Source organism: Microdochium trichocladiopsis (assembly GCF_020744255.1).
Source record: "Microdochium trichocladiopsis strain MPI-CAGE-CH-0230 chromosome Unknown B0I36scaffold_8, whole genome shotgun sequence".
Lineage (NCBI taxonomy): Eukaryota > Fungi > Ascomycota > Sordariomycetes > Xylariales > Microdochiaceae > Microdochium > Microdochium trichocladiopsis.
Window position 1 is genome coordinate 1,446,703 of NW_025763551.1, and position 14,518 is coordinate 1,461,220.

General features: G+C 56.0%; 5 protein-coding genes across 5 annotated transcripts; 1 reads left to right on the forward strand and 4 right to left on the reverse strand.

The window, feature by feature from the left end:
* Window positions 1–114: 114 nt before the first annotated feature.
* On the reverse strand, window positions 115–4,591 carry B0I36DRAFT_386454 (MRC1-like domain-containing protein). The gene is made up of 2 exons (XM_046161114.1): window positions 1,437–4,591; window positions 115–1,381 (listed from the first exon to the last, which is right to left on the reverse strand). The coding sequence occupies exons 1-2, from the start codon at window positions 4,385–4,387 to the stop codon at window positions 289–291; spliced, it is 4,044 nt and encodes a 1,347-aa protein (XP_046009341.1). The 5' UTR covers window positions 4,388–4,591; the 3' UTR covers window positions 115–288.
* A 955-nt stretch (window positions 4,592–5,546) lies between these two features.
* Window positions 5,547–7,088, reverse strand: B0I36DRAFT_248432 (transcriptional regulator of RNA polII, SAGA, subunit-domain-containing protein; the record flags this gene model as incomplete). The annotated part of the gene is made up of 4 exons (XM_046150382.1): window positions 5,547–6,253; window positions 6,310–6,415; window positions 6,478–6,767; window positions 6,863–7,088. 4 exons carry the CDS (start codon window positions 7,086–7,088, stop codon window positions 5,547–5,549), a joined length of 1,329 nt encoding a protein of 442 aa, XP_046009342.1.
* Window positions 7,089–8,290: 1,202 nt separating this feature from the next.
* B0I36DRAFT_248481 (membrane associated DnaJ chaperone-like protein) lies at window positions 8,291–9,478 on the forward strand (the record flags this gene model as incomplete). Its single annotated transcript, XM_046150389.1, has 2 exons — window positions 8,291–8,341; window positions 8,420–9,478. The coding sequence occupies 2 exons, from the start codon at window positions 8,291–8,293 to the stop codon at window positions 9,476–9,478; spliced, it is 1,110 nt and encodes a 369-aa protein (XP_046009343.1).
* Window positions 9,479–9,882: 404 nt separating this feature from the next.
* B0I36DRAFT_154025 (sugar transporter) lies at window positions 9,883–12,212 on the reverse strand. Its single transcript, XM_046148572.1, has 4 exons — window positions 11,536–12,212; window positions 11,370–11,469; window positions 11,299–11,311; window positions 9,883–11,232 (listed from the first exon to the last, which is right to left on the reverse strand). The coding sequence occupies exons 1-4, from the start codon at window positions 11,843–11,845 to the stop codon at window positions 9,889–9,891; spliced, it is 1,767 nt and encodes a 588-aa protein (XP_046009344.1). The 5' UTR covers window positions 11,846–12,212; the 3' UTR covers window positions 9,883–9,888.
* Window positions 12,213–12,443: 231 nt separating this feature from the next.
* B0I36DRAFT_329928 (geranylgeranyl pyrophosphate synthetase) lies at window positions 12,444–14,340 on the reverse strand. Its single transcript, XM_046154776.1, has 2 exons — window positions 13,994–14,340; window positions 12,444–13,939 (listed from the first exon to the last, which is right to left on the reverse strand). The coding sequence occupies exons 1-2, from the start codon at window positions 14,334–14,336 to the stop codon at window positions 12,828–12,830; spliced, it is 1,455 nt and encodes a 484-aa protein (XP_046009345.1). The 5' UTR covers window positions 14,337–14,340; the 3' UTR covers window positions 12,444–12,827.
* Window positions 14,341–14,518: the final 178 nt, after the last annotated feature.

Consider the following 14,518-nt stretch of genomic DNA (forward strand, 5'->3'; position numbering starts at 1 on the left):
GGTTGCTTGACGTGACTAGTGGGAGCGAAGCACTGTGTGATTGGACCATGAGCTTACAAGGCTTCAACATCAAAAGCTGCGTCACCAACCACCTCTCATGGACTTTTTGAAAAGTCGTTCCAATTGTCTCATTGAGAATGCTCATGCCTAGAGGTACTGAAAGAATCCTCATTCCACCACCCAATGTAATACACCGTGCGCCATTTCTGATAGAATTCGTCCCATGTGCAGCCAAAAACTCCAACCATATGCCTGACAATTCCAGAAATCCCATTGACCGACTCCCCTCTACTCAAAAGAGCCCTTGCCAAATAATCCCCCAACAACGCCGGCGCGACCTTCCACTCCCTTCAATTTCTTCGCCTCGCGCTTCTTCTCCTTCTCAGCGACCGCCGCCCTTCTCTCTGTCTCCCGAGCAAAATAGTTGACACCGCTCTTTTTGCCCGCGTTCTTCTTGAGCTTGGCCTCCTCACCAAAGCCGGCCGCCTTGCCACCGTTCTGTTGCTTGCCACTAGCATTATTCGAGCCGCTTATAGAGCCTGCAACAGTCGAGGTCGACGATGATGACATGAGACTGTTGGTGGTTGCCCTGCGCAGGAGAGCTGGTACCTTGAACCCGCCGGTGGCAGAGGCAGCCGAGGCGAATGCTAAACGACTGCTGTTGCTGTTGTTGGACGCATTTGATCCTCCTCGCTTAAGTGCGATACGGTCCACAACGCTCGCTTTTGTATAGCCATGAAGGGTTCGGTTCTCCTTGTTCAACGAAGCAGTTGATGTTTGCTCCTCACCCTCGCTATCTGACCCAAAGTCTGTAGCAGGGATTATCGAAGCGTTTGGCTCCTCGAGTAGACTTGAGAGCGAGCGCTGGACCTCAGCCAGAGAGGAAGCTCGCTCCTCTCCACGAGCTCTTACTCGTTTAGTGACAGACGCAGTGCGCGTCGAATGATCGTCCATCCGTGAGCGTTTGCGACCCAAGTTAAGGCTCTGGCTGGTCGCCACGAGCTTCGATTGGCTATCGGGAACTGCATCACTATCGGTTCCGGTGGGTTCTTGACTTTGACTTTCTTCCTCGGCATGCTCGTCCGCAAAGTTATCGTCAAAATCCCAGTCATCCTCGCTGTCACGATCTTCAATACTCTTCATGAAGGCAGAGTTGCGAGGATTCTCGGCGATCTTGCCAATACGCTCATCAGCGAAGAGTGCCTTTTGCATCTTGGCAAACTGGCGACGCTTCATCCGACGCCGTGCTTCGCCGTCGTCGTCTGAATCAGATAGGTCGAAATCGTTGCCACCGCCACGGCGACGCTTGCGTAGCATCCCCGTAGTTATGTCGCGGAACAGCTTGTCGACCTGTGCCGCATCTGCGGCACGCGCGCGTTCACTACAACCAGAGTTAGCACATTAGAACAACCACAAATCTGAATGAGTGAGCTTACGCATGCAGACCAGCCAACTGCTGCTCGTCGGCGTCGTTTCCGGCAGTGTCGTCGATCATCATCTTGGCAAGCTCCTCGTCCTCTTCGCTTGAATCCTCGCCATCTGCACCTCCAAGTCCTGCGTACTCGTCCTCAGACTCTTCGGCCTGTTCCTCCACCATCTCAGTCGCCCTACTCTTCCTTCTGTCGAAACGAGCTTGCAGTCGCTTCTGCCTCCTTGCCGCCTTCTCCATACGTTTGAAAGCGTCCTCATCCGCTGCAGCTGCAGCATCAATAGCACTGATACCACCAACGGTCGCGGATGTTGCAGGTGTGGCTTCGCGGCTTGGAAGTGCCTCGGTGGGAGGGATGGTGGATCCGGGCGCGATGAGCTGCACTCGTCGCATGAGCTTGCCTCTCCTCTTTACCAGGGGCGATTCGGGGACGCCGTCGACCGTGGCGTTACCGTCCAGCACAGTCTCAATCGTCGACTGAGGCGGCTCGATGAAACGCTGCTTCAATGGAGAGAGTTCTTGGTAGCCGCCGTCTTGCGTCAGATCCAGGGCCTCGGACATCTGTGATCCTTCAGGGATCAGGCTGTCAAATCCGTGAATCTGTGACTGCGAGAAGTGGAGCTGAACTTCTTGTGTTTGAGTTTCGCCTCTGTTCAAGGTTGCTTCCTGCGTCGGCTGGCTGTTTAGAACCATGTTGCCGTCCTCTGCTTGCTCAGCTGTGGCCGAGAATTGCGAATCGGGAAAGTTATCGAAACTGGGCAGAAATTCTATTGGCGGCGACCCGCTGGCAGGACCGCCATCTTGGGTATCGTCCATGGTCCCAGCAAACATCTGCGTCAGCCCAAGACCTGCAGGTCGAGCAGCAGCAACTGGTAGTCCGGGGATGAAAGTCTTGGTTGCTGAACGCAGAACCGATGTTGGTACCTGGGGAGATTCGACAGATTGGCGCGCCGGCGATTCTGGCACAGCCGATTTGGGCTTTGGAGTGGCATCGACCTCGCCATCTTCGTCATCCGACACAATCTGGACATTTTTCCGAGAACGACGGGATTTCGGCGCAGGGGTCTGCAAAAGTGTATCAACACTCTCGTCCTCCTCCTCAGCATCTTCCTGGGCTTGAACCTCGAACAGAGCTGCCGAACCATGTGCTCCATTCTCGCCTGCATTAGTCTCAGCTTCATTCGCACCCTCATCATCAGATGCTATACTCTCATCCTCGTCACCTTCCTCATCGGAACCAGAAAGCTCGACTTCCTCGGCGTCGTCGACTTCACCATCGTCGCTGCCGTCATAGCTGTCGTCGTCACTATCGTCCCAAGCTAAGGGATCGAGCTCGCCGTTGGCCTTTTTCTCCTTGCGCTCCTTCTTCGACTCTTCTCGTTCACGCTGCATAATCTCCTCCACCTCCTGGCGAGCCTTGGCAACTATGTCTTCGATCTCCTCACGTTGCCGCTCGCGCTCCTCGTCTGTCTGAATGTGAATTCCTTTCGCACGCAGCTCTTCGAGGCGGCGGTCCCGTTCAAGCTTCGCCTGCTCGCGAGCCTTCTGCACGAGGGAGGTCTGGAGCTCAGTAGCTGAAATGGATGGGACTGCCCGTCGACCGCGGCCGGGGCCCTTGGGTGGTGATGAAAGGTTTGCGAGTCTCATGAGAGCAGTCATTGATGTCGAACACTCATCCTTCTTCGCCGGAAGCTTCTTCAGAATTTTGTCGATTGTGTTTGGCTTGGCGCTGACAATCTCAAGCTCGTCGTCGGAGTCAACCGTGACCAAGTTCGCCGGTACAGGCGGCATCTTCACGCGGACTTGGCGTTGCGGCGCTTTGCCTTTGCTCTGAGCCTGTTGCGGTGCGTTTGGCACCTCGCTTGCAGGAGCCTTGGCCGGATTGCTGACTTCCACAGTGGGCTCCTCGGTGGTCTTCTTGGCATCCGGAGGCGAGCTTGGGGGTGTGTCTTCGTCGGCCATTTCCACATCAGTTTGTTGCGGCGAAGTGGGCGAGGACGGTCTGCTGGATGTGTTGGGTGGGAGCTCCACGGGAGCGGCAGCCTCGGCTGGTGCTTCAGGCTGAACGCGAAAATTGAAACGCTCAAAGAGAGACGCTTTGGTAATCTTCTTGCGCGTCTTGGCCTCGTGCGCGAGCTGCAGACTTCGGGCCAATCGCTGAGTCTCGCGGTTCATTTCCTCCATAGCCTTCTTGCCGGCTTTGCGTGCAGGTCGTGATGCTTGCTGCGTGAGCTTGAGACCGCCAGCATCGTCGTCAATGTCAGATACATCGTCGTCCTCCTCACCATCTGACTTGTCGGATTTTGACTGCTCGGCCATCCTACGAGCGCGTTCTTCTTGTTTCTGAGCCTCCTCCCGCTCCTTGGCTTCCCTTTCTTGGCGTTTCCTCGCAACAAGGGCCAAGAAGCGGTCGTTCTTGGCCAGGTTCTGAGGCTCGTCGAGCTCGTCCTCATCGTCCGAACGTGCCGCCGCTGGGCGCTGAGGTGAGGGCGTGACAAATAGGCCTGGCGATGATGGGGCATCCGTGGCGGCGGCCGGTTCCGGCGTCCGGTTCCGAGCAGCTCGTATCCTCCTCCGCGGCAAAGTCTGCACCTCTTGACTCACTTCGTCGTGGGCATCTGTGGTTGAGCTTTCTGTGGCTTGCTCTGGAGACTTTGATTGCACGCCGGCGTGCATTCGTGCAGCCATGCGGCCGCGTGGTCTGATGATCTGCTCTTCCTCCTCGCTGCTCTCTGCTGAGCTCTTGTCGTCGTTGTCCGCACGCGTTGTTGGCGTAGAGCTCTTCTGCATCGCGGTCTTGAACAGGGCAGCCCTGTTGGGGCGGGAGTGTGGTTGCTGGTCCTCGTCTGAGCTGTCATCCACGGCAGCAAGCATGGCCTGGATCTTTGATCTGGGGCTCAATTGTGTTGGTGACTGGGGCGCGTCCCCAGCGGGTGACCCGGAACGTGGCGAGGTCATTGTCGTGGGTGTGTGTCGTCGAGGTCGGCGTGACGGTCTGTGTATAAGTCGGGGGCGTGGACATACGTAAAAACTGAGAGAACCAAAAAGTCGTGCACGCTCATATATGAAAAGATGCAGAGTAACTCAAAGGGACCAGTCTACCTCACGACCAGAGGCGTCTTGTACAATGCTCAAAGCAGTGGGGTGTGTGGGTGTTGGTGGTGTGCTGGAGCTCAGATGGGCTCTCATGGTTTTAAGGCTTGTGGTGCTTCCCGCGCGTTTCGACGCGTAAAGAGGTGCAGCCCCACAATTTCTTCCAACACGCCCGCGACTCCACTCCACACTACGCGTAGAGCGCGGCGCAATCCTGGGGAAGCACAGTGTTTCGCACATACCCCTGGCTCTGGCAACGTCATGCTCATACAATGTCCACCACGGCATGAGTTTTGTCGACTGGCGACGACGTTTGGCTCAGCATACGTGCATTGTGCCACCAGCGCATTTTTGAGACTTCTGTTGCCCACGTTGTGGCACTTATCTCATACTATGTGCCCATCCTCCTGGCAGAAGAGCGCAAACCAGCGTGACGAGGTGTACTTGAGCAACTTCAGTGGATGCCTCTTATGTACTATAGCAATGAGGTGGCAGGGCCTCACCAAAAGGCTCTATGTGTGGGGGTATCTGTAACCTAAATGTACATGGAACAAATATTTCGCTGGGAATACACCCTCCGCTTGTGCATGGCTGCATCTTCCGTGCATGTAACCGTTAACGCCTTGAAATGATTTTCGCCTTTTCGTTGCACCTCCTTGCTTCATGCGGGACTCGCAATGTCCCCATCCTCGTTTGCTCTAATGGCTGGCATTATCCGGACTCAGTGGGTGATTGATCGATGATGCTTCTGATATCTGTGCCAAGGCGGACAATCGAATCCACAGCCCAATCGGACCATGCAGTGGTGATTGAAGGTGCTCTTCGGCGAAGGCTTGTGACTCGGGGCGCAAGTCTGGTACTATCCTTGGTCCCAGCATGTTCGGACCATGTCCTGATGTCCGCTTTTCATGCAAGCCTTTTCGTGCGAGATCTGTACACTTCCAAATATCGTGGTTCATGCGTTGTTCATGATTCGAGCAATACATGAAAGGATGTCGTCATGCCGTAAGTTTCGTGGCGCTGATCATAGAGCCAGGCACGAATCAAGGATGCTGTCCAGCGACTGGACATCCTGGGCTTCTCCACCATCCCAGCCGTACTGGTCTGCGTCAACGTCCATGGCGTCAGGATCGTGGAAGCCATTCGTTAGGGCGGTCGTCTCCAGATTCAATTCCTCGAAAGGACCTGGTGTTTGATCCTGGATATATGTATAGTTGTTCCAGTGATCGAGCTCGCCCTCGCGGTAGCCGTAGATAATGGACCTGGTGACGATTGGTATCGTGGCTATGCCACAATCACCGAGTTCGAGAGCGAGTCGCAAATCGGCCATATCAAGTGGACCTCGCTCTCCAGCAGCACGTGCCTCGACGGGTAGCAGGCCGGCCTTGTCTCGGGAAAGCTCGCCTCTTGCCAAAGCCTGCTCTTCCCGCCGGAGCTGCTTCTTGTACTTGTGTGTCTGAATCCAGCTCGCACCGGACCCAAAGCCGGCACTGCTCGAGTCGCCCGGGCCATTGCTTTTCGTTCGCCGGAAGACTGTGGATAGAAACTCCTTGATATAAGTCTCGGCAGCCACAGACAAGTATTGTGCGGCATCACTTGTATGGCCACTGACGAGGCCGTTCTCATAGCACATTGGCAGCATTCGGGCCTCGATTGTTGCTTGGTCAGGGAATTCTCCGGACTCTACACCCAAAGGCTGACCGAACCTCTTCCGGATTTCCAAATCAAAGTCTTGACGACGGTTAGCCATAGGCTCAAGCCAGTCGGAATCAGGTACCAGCACTCACTCATCTTATTTAAGCCTGTAGCGCTCTGAGGAACATCCGGCGCGCGATGTGTCTTGCCGCGGTGATGCTCAGCAAACATGTTGGCCATGGACTCGAATGGATCAAACTGCAAGGTCACAGGTTAGCCAAAGATGGAAGGGTTTGTCTTTTGCATGGCTCCAAACCCACATCATTATGCGCAAGGTCTTTGATCCGCCGCCGGTCGCGACTGGGCAGTTGCATAACCTCTCCCTTGAGTCTCCGCTCGGCGGCATCACCAGTCACAGGCTTGGCGCCAGTGTTTGCGGTGGGTTTGTCATTAGCAGAAACCCATGGTGCAAGCCCCTGGTCGGGCATCTCCCTGGTGAGGTTTCCATATATGGCTGCAATCAGCTGGTTGTGGAGGTGATACCTGTCGCCATTCAGTGTCGCGAGAATCGGATCTACACGATCCGAATACTCTTGTTGATTGAGCTGACCTGTAGGTTGAGACACTGGTTAGCAGTCTGCATGGATTTGTGGAGAAATGGCGACGGTTATGACCAGATCACCAGGCAGGAGGAGGACGGCGCACCAAGTATGAATTTTGAGATGGACTCCTTGTACAGAGTCCATTGTTCGGGCCCGATGGCAAATTTGAGTGCGGAGTATAGCGGTTCGAGGTCTATACGTGCAGGAATGAAGTGGCTCGACTTTGTGACTTTTGGGATGGATGAGGAGGAGACGGTGATCGTTTTGAGGACGGGGGTCGTCTGCGCGACCAAAGGGCGGCTGAGCGCCGCTGGATCTATGTCAGGCATGGCTGCAATGGCTGCTGGGTCGGGCTGTGGATAGTAGCGAGCGGTATTGTGCGGGGCGAGCTTTTTGAGTCGATTTCAGCAGGGACAGGACGTGCTCGTAGGCTGCTCCTCGTCGTGATGTCGTGATGCGGAGGGCGGCGGGCGTGGAGCGCGGGATGCGGGACGAGATCAGGCGCGTCCGGCGGGCGTTGCAGGGGTGTAGAGCACGACACAGGCCGGCGGCGGCGACCAGAGCCCATGGGCCGAGTGCGCGACACCAATGCGATCGTGTTTCCGATAAGCAAGCGATGGAATAGAGATGCGAGGGCGGTGGTTCGCGATGCTGAAGGTGGTCGGCGTTCGGTGCCGCTCGCATGCGGTAGAGGTGAGGTTGTCCGAATTGGAGGGCAAGATTGGCGGCCGGTGCGCCGGCCCCAGAACGCAGCTACGCCCCGATGGCTCCAGACTTCAAGGGGCTTGGGACATATTGTGGGTACCCTCTACCCTGGGAGTCGCGCAGAAACACGTGCGCAGCCAAGTCGAGGAGACTCTCCAGTGCTGCATGCCTGATCATCTCCCTCAGTACGAGCAGCCACGCTCGATTGCACTGCATTTTGATCTCAACAGTGTCAGCTTGTCGTGCCAGGACCCGTGCAGCACCATTCTCCTTCAAATTTCATGGATGACCAAAATCGTGCGGGCGCTCATGTGTGATAATAGTATTCGGTCACCCCAGTTCGCGGGGCTGTCGAATAATAGGCCATGAGCGGTGACTCTACTTCTGCATTGCGGAAGAAACTTCTCAGGAGCTGGGCAATCCTCAAGGCCAGAGATGGATAATTTCCGAACTGCTAGAAATGATCGAGCGGAGCCGCATATTGTAACGTTGATAGTGTGTTCATCACGAGTGGCGCACTAATGCAGCGTGTGCCTGGCTACTGTAAATCGGTGGCTCTGCCAGTGCGCGGGCCCTCTATTGACAGATCGCAACTTCAGGGGTCCGATCCTGCGCCCAGCACCATTGACGCCTTTGCACCTCGGCTCGCGCTCCAACCACAGAGCCTCTCGCCGCCTCATTCCTGCTCCGCGACACCTGTTCAGAGCTTGGCCCTCGCCTATTACGATCCAGTCTTCTTTGAAGAGTCGGTCCTCTTGATCTTCTCTGCAAGATCTCTTCAAGACAATGAGGTGATTGGGACGCTGCCCACGTCAACCCCTCCGTGATGTCGTCAAGCAACCTACTATCCTTCGTAGGATGGTCTTTCCTCCCGAATGTACGGTCCCCCCTCCACACTCCAAACCAAAGGCTCATGACCTCCGATCCCGATAAACTAACACTTGTACTCGCTCAGCTCATTACAGGTTGGGTACAAACCATCTACTACGGCGTGACCATCCGCGCCGGCGAGCCCAAACCCACGCCGGGTACCCCGCGATATAACGAGCACCGACGCCGCATATACATCCTCGTCGTATCATGCTATCTTCTATACACAGTCTACGAGGCGGACTGGGTCCTGCAGCGCGCAGGCACCTTCTACTCGGATCTGGGCGTCCCCGTGGATGCTTCTGAGAAGGAGATCAAGAGCCGTTTCCGCCGCCTCGCGGCCATGCACCATCCAGACAAACTGGGCCCAGACGCCGGCTCGGACAGTGGCGACTTCTTCATGCAGCTCAAGACTGCGTCAGAGGTGCTCACCGACCCGGCCAAGCGGTTCGCCTACGAGCGCTTCGGGCCCGAGATGCTCAAGTGGCAACACTGCACCACCATCCGCGACTACATCATGCGCGGTGCCCAGGCTCTGATCCCGTACTACCTGCTCGCCGCCATCGTCATGTACGGCATGGGCATGATGGGCTACCTGGAATGGGGCAAGTACTGGCGCTGGCTCACGATTGTCGTGCTCTGCGTGTTCGAGCTGCACACGGTCACCCGCCCGGCGTATCCGCGCCTCGTGGCCGCAGTCATAAACCCGCTACTCACGCGCTTCACGCACCATGGGCCGTACCTGCCTTTCCAGCTCATCACTCTCGCCCGCAAGCTCAGCGTCACCTTCTACATCGCCCTGAGCCAGATCGGCCCGCTTGTGCTGCGGGGCGGGAACAACGCCAGTGGCAAGGGAGGCACGGCCGCCTCGACGGGAGATACGTCGGAGAAGGTGCTCCGGCAGACCCTGGACCGCATCGAGCAGGCGGCCCAGACCCTCGATGCTGACGCCTCGAGGCTCATGGAGCTCGAGATGGCACCGTTTGCGGGCGACCCGGCACTGGTCAATAGCATGCGAGGCAAGCTGCGCGAGTGGCTCGTGCAGAACACTATCCGCTCTGACCCCATGGTCAAGGATGCCCTGGGAAGGTCGTTCCAAAAGAGGCGCGCCGATGCGCCTGCTGGAGCAAAGGGCACTAGGTGATGGAGGATGGCTGGTTGTGTGGCTATTAGCTTGTGCCGTGAAAGCGGACACCAGGCATGGAGGCAGAATATACCCCGGACATTTATAGTTATCACAAGCAGCGCTAGTGTGAGAGATCAGTGCTTGTCTTACGATTTTCTAGGCATGCGTGTCCTCTAATCCACGTCCGGCGTGTCGTGGAGCCGAGCCTCCGATGGTATTATACACAAATAGACAACATGAGCATACAGAGTGTCTCTATCAATGCAGTACGCAGTCCAGTGTGGGCATGTAATCCATCACCACAGAGTTGCTCCCTGGAAGCGACTTCTCTCCATGCGTTTTGTCCTGAATGGTGAGCCGGCCATTATATACAGGACCCAGGTAGATTTACACAAACTCTGCTTCCGGAACCCCTGAACATCGTACTACTACAGTCTCTGACGACCTCTGGTCTCAATCGGGATCAACACCATCCCGACAAAGGCCGACAAGATCAGAATCGCGGACAGATATATAGGCATCGTAGTCCCGTCGCCAGGGACATTAGCAGCGAGGATGGGAGCGATGAGCCCCGTGACACGGTTGAGGAAGCTTGCGACGCCGGTGCCCGCGCCGCGGACGGGGGCCGGGAAGATCTCGGGCGTGAAGGCGTATAGCACGCCGTACATGATGTTCTGGCAGAAGGCCTCGACGCAGGTGAAGAAGAGCTGCAGGGACGAGGTCGTGCCGAACATGACAAACAGGAAGAGGAAGAGGGCCGAGACGAGCGTCGAGATGGCCAGGGTGCCCTTGCGCCCCAGGTAAGGCGAGGGCTGGTCAACCGAGTACGCGGCTAGTAGGCTCCCCGGGACGCCGACGGCGGACATGATGAAGTAGTTTCGGTATGCTTCCGGGGAGGTCGGGGTGCCTTCGTCGGCGACGGTGGGAGCGCTGTCCGTGCCGCCATGGGACAAGTACTGAGGCAGGAAGGCGTTGAAAAGTGGATAGCCCATGCCGATGGATGCCCAGCAGAACCAGATGAGGACTGTGGTGCGGGCGAGGAGCGGGTTGGCAAAGAGTGGCCGGATGTGGCTCAGAGACATGGAGGTCAGGTTCTTCCTGATGATGCTGACGATGGAGACCTGAGGCACGGGTTCGTGAGCCCGTCGATCCCCGTCCACCACGGCATCAAGGATTTCCTCTGTCAGCCATGTTTTCTTGCCATTGCGGTAAGCTATCCCGTGAACCACCGCAACGGCTTCTGCTTGCCGTCCTTTGCTGAGGAGGAACTTGGGACTTTCAAAAAGGTGAAAGAGGAAGAAGCGGAGGACGAACATAACCACAGTGATGACACCGATGGAAATGACGAAATACCGCCAGCCCGTCTCGACGGCATAATGCGTGATGTAGTACCACGCCAGGAAAGACGAGCACAACTGACCCACGGGCCACCAGACGGACAATAGCGTCAGCAATGAACTTGAGGCTTCGGGAAGAAATTCCAGAAACACAGCCCCGTCTACAGGCAAGTTGCCGCCGACGCCAGTGCCCATGCATGCGTACAGAAAGCAGACGCCACCCCAGCTGGAGGCGTAGCCTACCCAAATGCCGAAAATGCCTGTGATGAGGAGCGTTGCGTTGAACGCGATACGCCTGCCGATAATGTCCGCTCCCATGCCCCAGAAGAAGCTACCCAAGCATAAACCTGCAAACAATGAGCTGGTTGTATACCGAACCGTCTTTTCGGAAATGTCAAATTCTTGCGACAGCGAAGGGAGTGTCAAGGAAACGCCCTGGTCATCATGTCAGCGACTTTCGAGGGCGTGAGTTATTTTGATTCAGCCCCTAAGCACACTTACTTGCATCCACAGACTGATCGATGCGTTAGTAACAAGCAGGACTTGATATTTCTCGGCAGCGATTGACTTACTTGTCTGCAAACCAGCCAAACCCGCACAGAATGAATAGTTGCCAGTTATATCGGCCCATTCCGATATCCTGGATGGCCTTGTTGATGAGCTTGGACTTGACTGCAGCCGAGGAAAATTAGCTGATGGGATTTTCCCTAGTGGCTGCGAAAGTGTATCGTCGCATACGCTCATAGCTGGTCCACTGATGACCACGCTCGCCACCCCTGCGGATTTCTCTCCGAAGCCCCTCGATTGTGTACTCGGCAGCACTCATCTGTAGCATGCCAGTACCTTCGTCTTCGTCATCCTTGTCCACTGCGTCGTGAGAGCCGTCTTCCACTGCAGCCGGGTCGTACTCGTTTGGCGGCTCCTCGAACTCAGACTTGCCTGACCGAGCAGAATGGCTGTGAAGATGGGCCTCTTCCAGAGGCACCAGCACACCAGCATAATCATGGACAGACTCCTGTCGGCCAAAGCGCCACGCAAGGAACCTCATGATTCCGGCTCTGCATGCGAAGTGGAGAGTACTGGGAGGAATGAATTGTTCGATTTGGGCTGCGCACCAAAGATTTCATTCCAGTATTGACGGTGAAGTCAACGAACACGACTAAACACCGTCCCTAGGAGCTCTGAGTGGTGACAATTGGAAAGATGGCTCTGGACGCGTGGCAGCGTACAAATGCGGAGACTGTCGGATGGCAGCGAAACAGGTATTGAACTCCAGCCTGTGGGACGAGCACAGCACGGAGGACCTGTCTGCTTGGAGCCGAAGGCCGCGCGACTTGAGACTCCGGGAGGAAGAGGTTGCGACGGGACAAGGTCTCTGTCGTGGGCTGGGTGATGGAGGTTCGGTGGGATCAGTTACATGGAGTGCGTGATACCGAAAATTATGGTGCTGCTGTATCCCAGTAGATTAACACAGACTGCCGGCGTGCTTCAGCGTACGTGGCAGGGTCAGCTGATGGGGCTCTAGCGGTCTACAGGGCGGTGCAGTCAGCTGAGCATCCGGGGCTGCATGGAGTGCATGCATGCATGCATGCCCACTGGAATTGGTCAGCATAAATGTCATCACCACCAGGACCACAAAATTACGCACATTGTCATGTCTTAGACGACTCGAAGCGGCTCCTTCGAGCATGCTGCTTCCATTATGGCATCGAATCATCGGATTTGGGGCTTGCAACATTGATCTGCAGGTTTGTTACAGACGTCCCTCTGGACAAGACCGCTGGCTAGTTCCGAGCTCAAGTCAACTTATGCGGACTAAGCGCTAGGCGCTTCTGCTTGACTTCGTGCCTCCCTAGGGCGCCATTCCTGCCATCAGCTTCCCGGTTGCCACACACAAGATGCAAGCCCAATATCTTCGGTTTCCAGTTATCGCTTCATGAGACTACATGCATTACCAAGGTACGCTAGGTACTTCAGTAACATACCCCTCAGATCCACCACGAGGGTAAACACAACTGCAACGGGAGGCATCATGTACAGCGACCACAATAGCCACAAGCTTCTGAACAGGCTGTCAGATCACCCTCATCCTCATCCTCATCCCATTGTACAGCCGCGACTGCTACTTCTCGCTTCTTTACCTTACGCTCAAGCCCCCGAGCTGTCCAGGCACTTTCGACTGCTGAAGAGAGTGCGTGTCCCGCGTCTGGCAGCTGCTCGCGAATTTCGAGCTTGCCAGGTGTTGAGTGACACAGCTCGATCTTGCCGTCTGACCTATCTTTGACTTGTTTCATGATGACTCTCATGAGTACCGCCAAGGCTGCGAGACCCTCGGCATTATCCTTCTCCCACGTGGAGATTCTGCCACGGGCATCAAGGATGCGGATGTCATCGAACAGCCCACTCTTGTGGAAGGCGACGACGAAATTGGGGACTTGAGTCACCCATAGCCGTGGCAACTCACCGCCAAGGATGTCATCATCGGCTTTCCTCGCACTTCGTGTTTTGAGGTCGAAGATCGCCTCCTCGCCGACGACGCTTCCAGCATATTTGATCTTGAGAGTCTGGTTATTTGCTGGCTCGAGAGATGAGACATGAACCTCATTCACCCCTTGCACGAGGCAGTATGGGTCAGCACCCGGCACGACTGGTGCTGCGATTCCTCCCGTCGTCACCTTGTCTGGGAGAAACCCATCCGCCTCGTAACGAAGCAGAATTGTCAACCCGCCGAATCGGTATTTGATCAGCCGCTGATGGGAAGCGGAACTTTTGACCTCTCGGTTCCAATTTGTGTATGCTTCCGGGAAGGTGTGTCCGTAGCCCATGACGTCGGGAATAAGTTCCTTTGGAGAGTTCTCGCGGCGCGTGAAGAAGACGGTGCCTCCCACCTCTTCCACTAGCATTCGGAAAGCCTTGTCTCCGCCACGAGCAAAACGTGCCAGATTACCAAATGTGCTTGCACATAAGACCACGTCGATGCCCTCATCAATATTGAGCTGCGAGTCTAAATTCAATGCTGCGAGCACTGCTGGTTCGAGGGGGTGCTGGGGGAATCTGGCAGCATTGCGGTCTCGAAAGTACTGCCCACCATCCGGTTGTAATCTTCGAGGTTTCTTGAGTGGCTGCCACTGCGCCGGCATGCCTAAGCACGATGACTGTTAGCATCAGGAGCATCACTCCGAGACACGGAGCGTACCTGGCACCACAATTGTCGGCTCTGTGGCATCAAGCCAATTGAACGAACCAACGTGAGTGCACTCAGAGATGGAAGCGGACGACTGGTACTGTGCGGCATCATGCTTGAGGTCGCTGACTTGCAAGGTACGGATGCTTCTACCAAGTGGGAAGCTAGGCGGGATTGCTTGCGCAGAGCTCAGGGTACCTCGCGGATTGTAGCGTGTCCATCGCCTCGAGGCATGAACGCCGTGATGATGAGCAGCATACATTCTGCAAATGAGCGAGCTGTGAAAGCACAGCGCGAGTGGATGACGAGATTCGCTACTTCCATGTAGGTCAAGTGCGAGCACTTCTGCGATCATATCGTTTTCTTTGTGTCGGGAGAGCCGCTGGCTAAATACCGTTGGCATCCCTCAAACCGCCTGACTTGACACAGCCCAGCCAAGATGCCTCCGCAAAGGTTGACATGCAGCCAGAGCCGCGTTAGGCAGAAACCTCGTCTTTCGGTGAAAGCTTTCGCCAAAAGGTCACAGCCTTGTGCGTC

Excerpts from the sequence above, each read along its gene's own strand:
- B0I36DRAFT_386454 (XM_046161114.1), bottom strand. The coding sequence starts at position 4,387 with ATGACCTCGCCACGTTCCGGGTCACCCGCTGGGGACGCGCCCCAGTCA. Across the intron at positions 1,382-1,436 it reads CAGTTGGCTGGTCTGCATGC|TGAACGCGCGCGTGCCGCAG; the intron begins GTAAGCTCACTC and ends CTCTGGTTGTAG.
- B0I36DRAFT_154025 (XM_046148572.1), bottom strand. The coding sequence starts at position 11,845 with ATGAGGTTCCTTGCGTGGCGCTTTGGCCGACAGGAGTCTGTCCATGAT. Across the intron at positions 11,470-11,535 it reads TCAGTGGACCAGCTATGAGC|TCAAGTCCAAGCTCATCAAC; the intron begins GTATGCGACGAT and ends CCTCGGCTGCAG.
- B0I36DRAFT_329928 (XM_046154776.1), bottom strand. The coding sequence starts at position 14,336 with ATGATCGCAGAAGTGCTCGCACTTGACCTACATGGAAGTAGCGAATCT. Across the intron at positions 13,940-13,993 it reads GCCGACAATTGTGGTGCCAG|GCATGCCGGCGCAGTGGCAG; the intron begins GTACGCTCCGTG and ends CATCGTGCTTAG.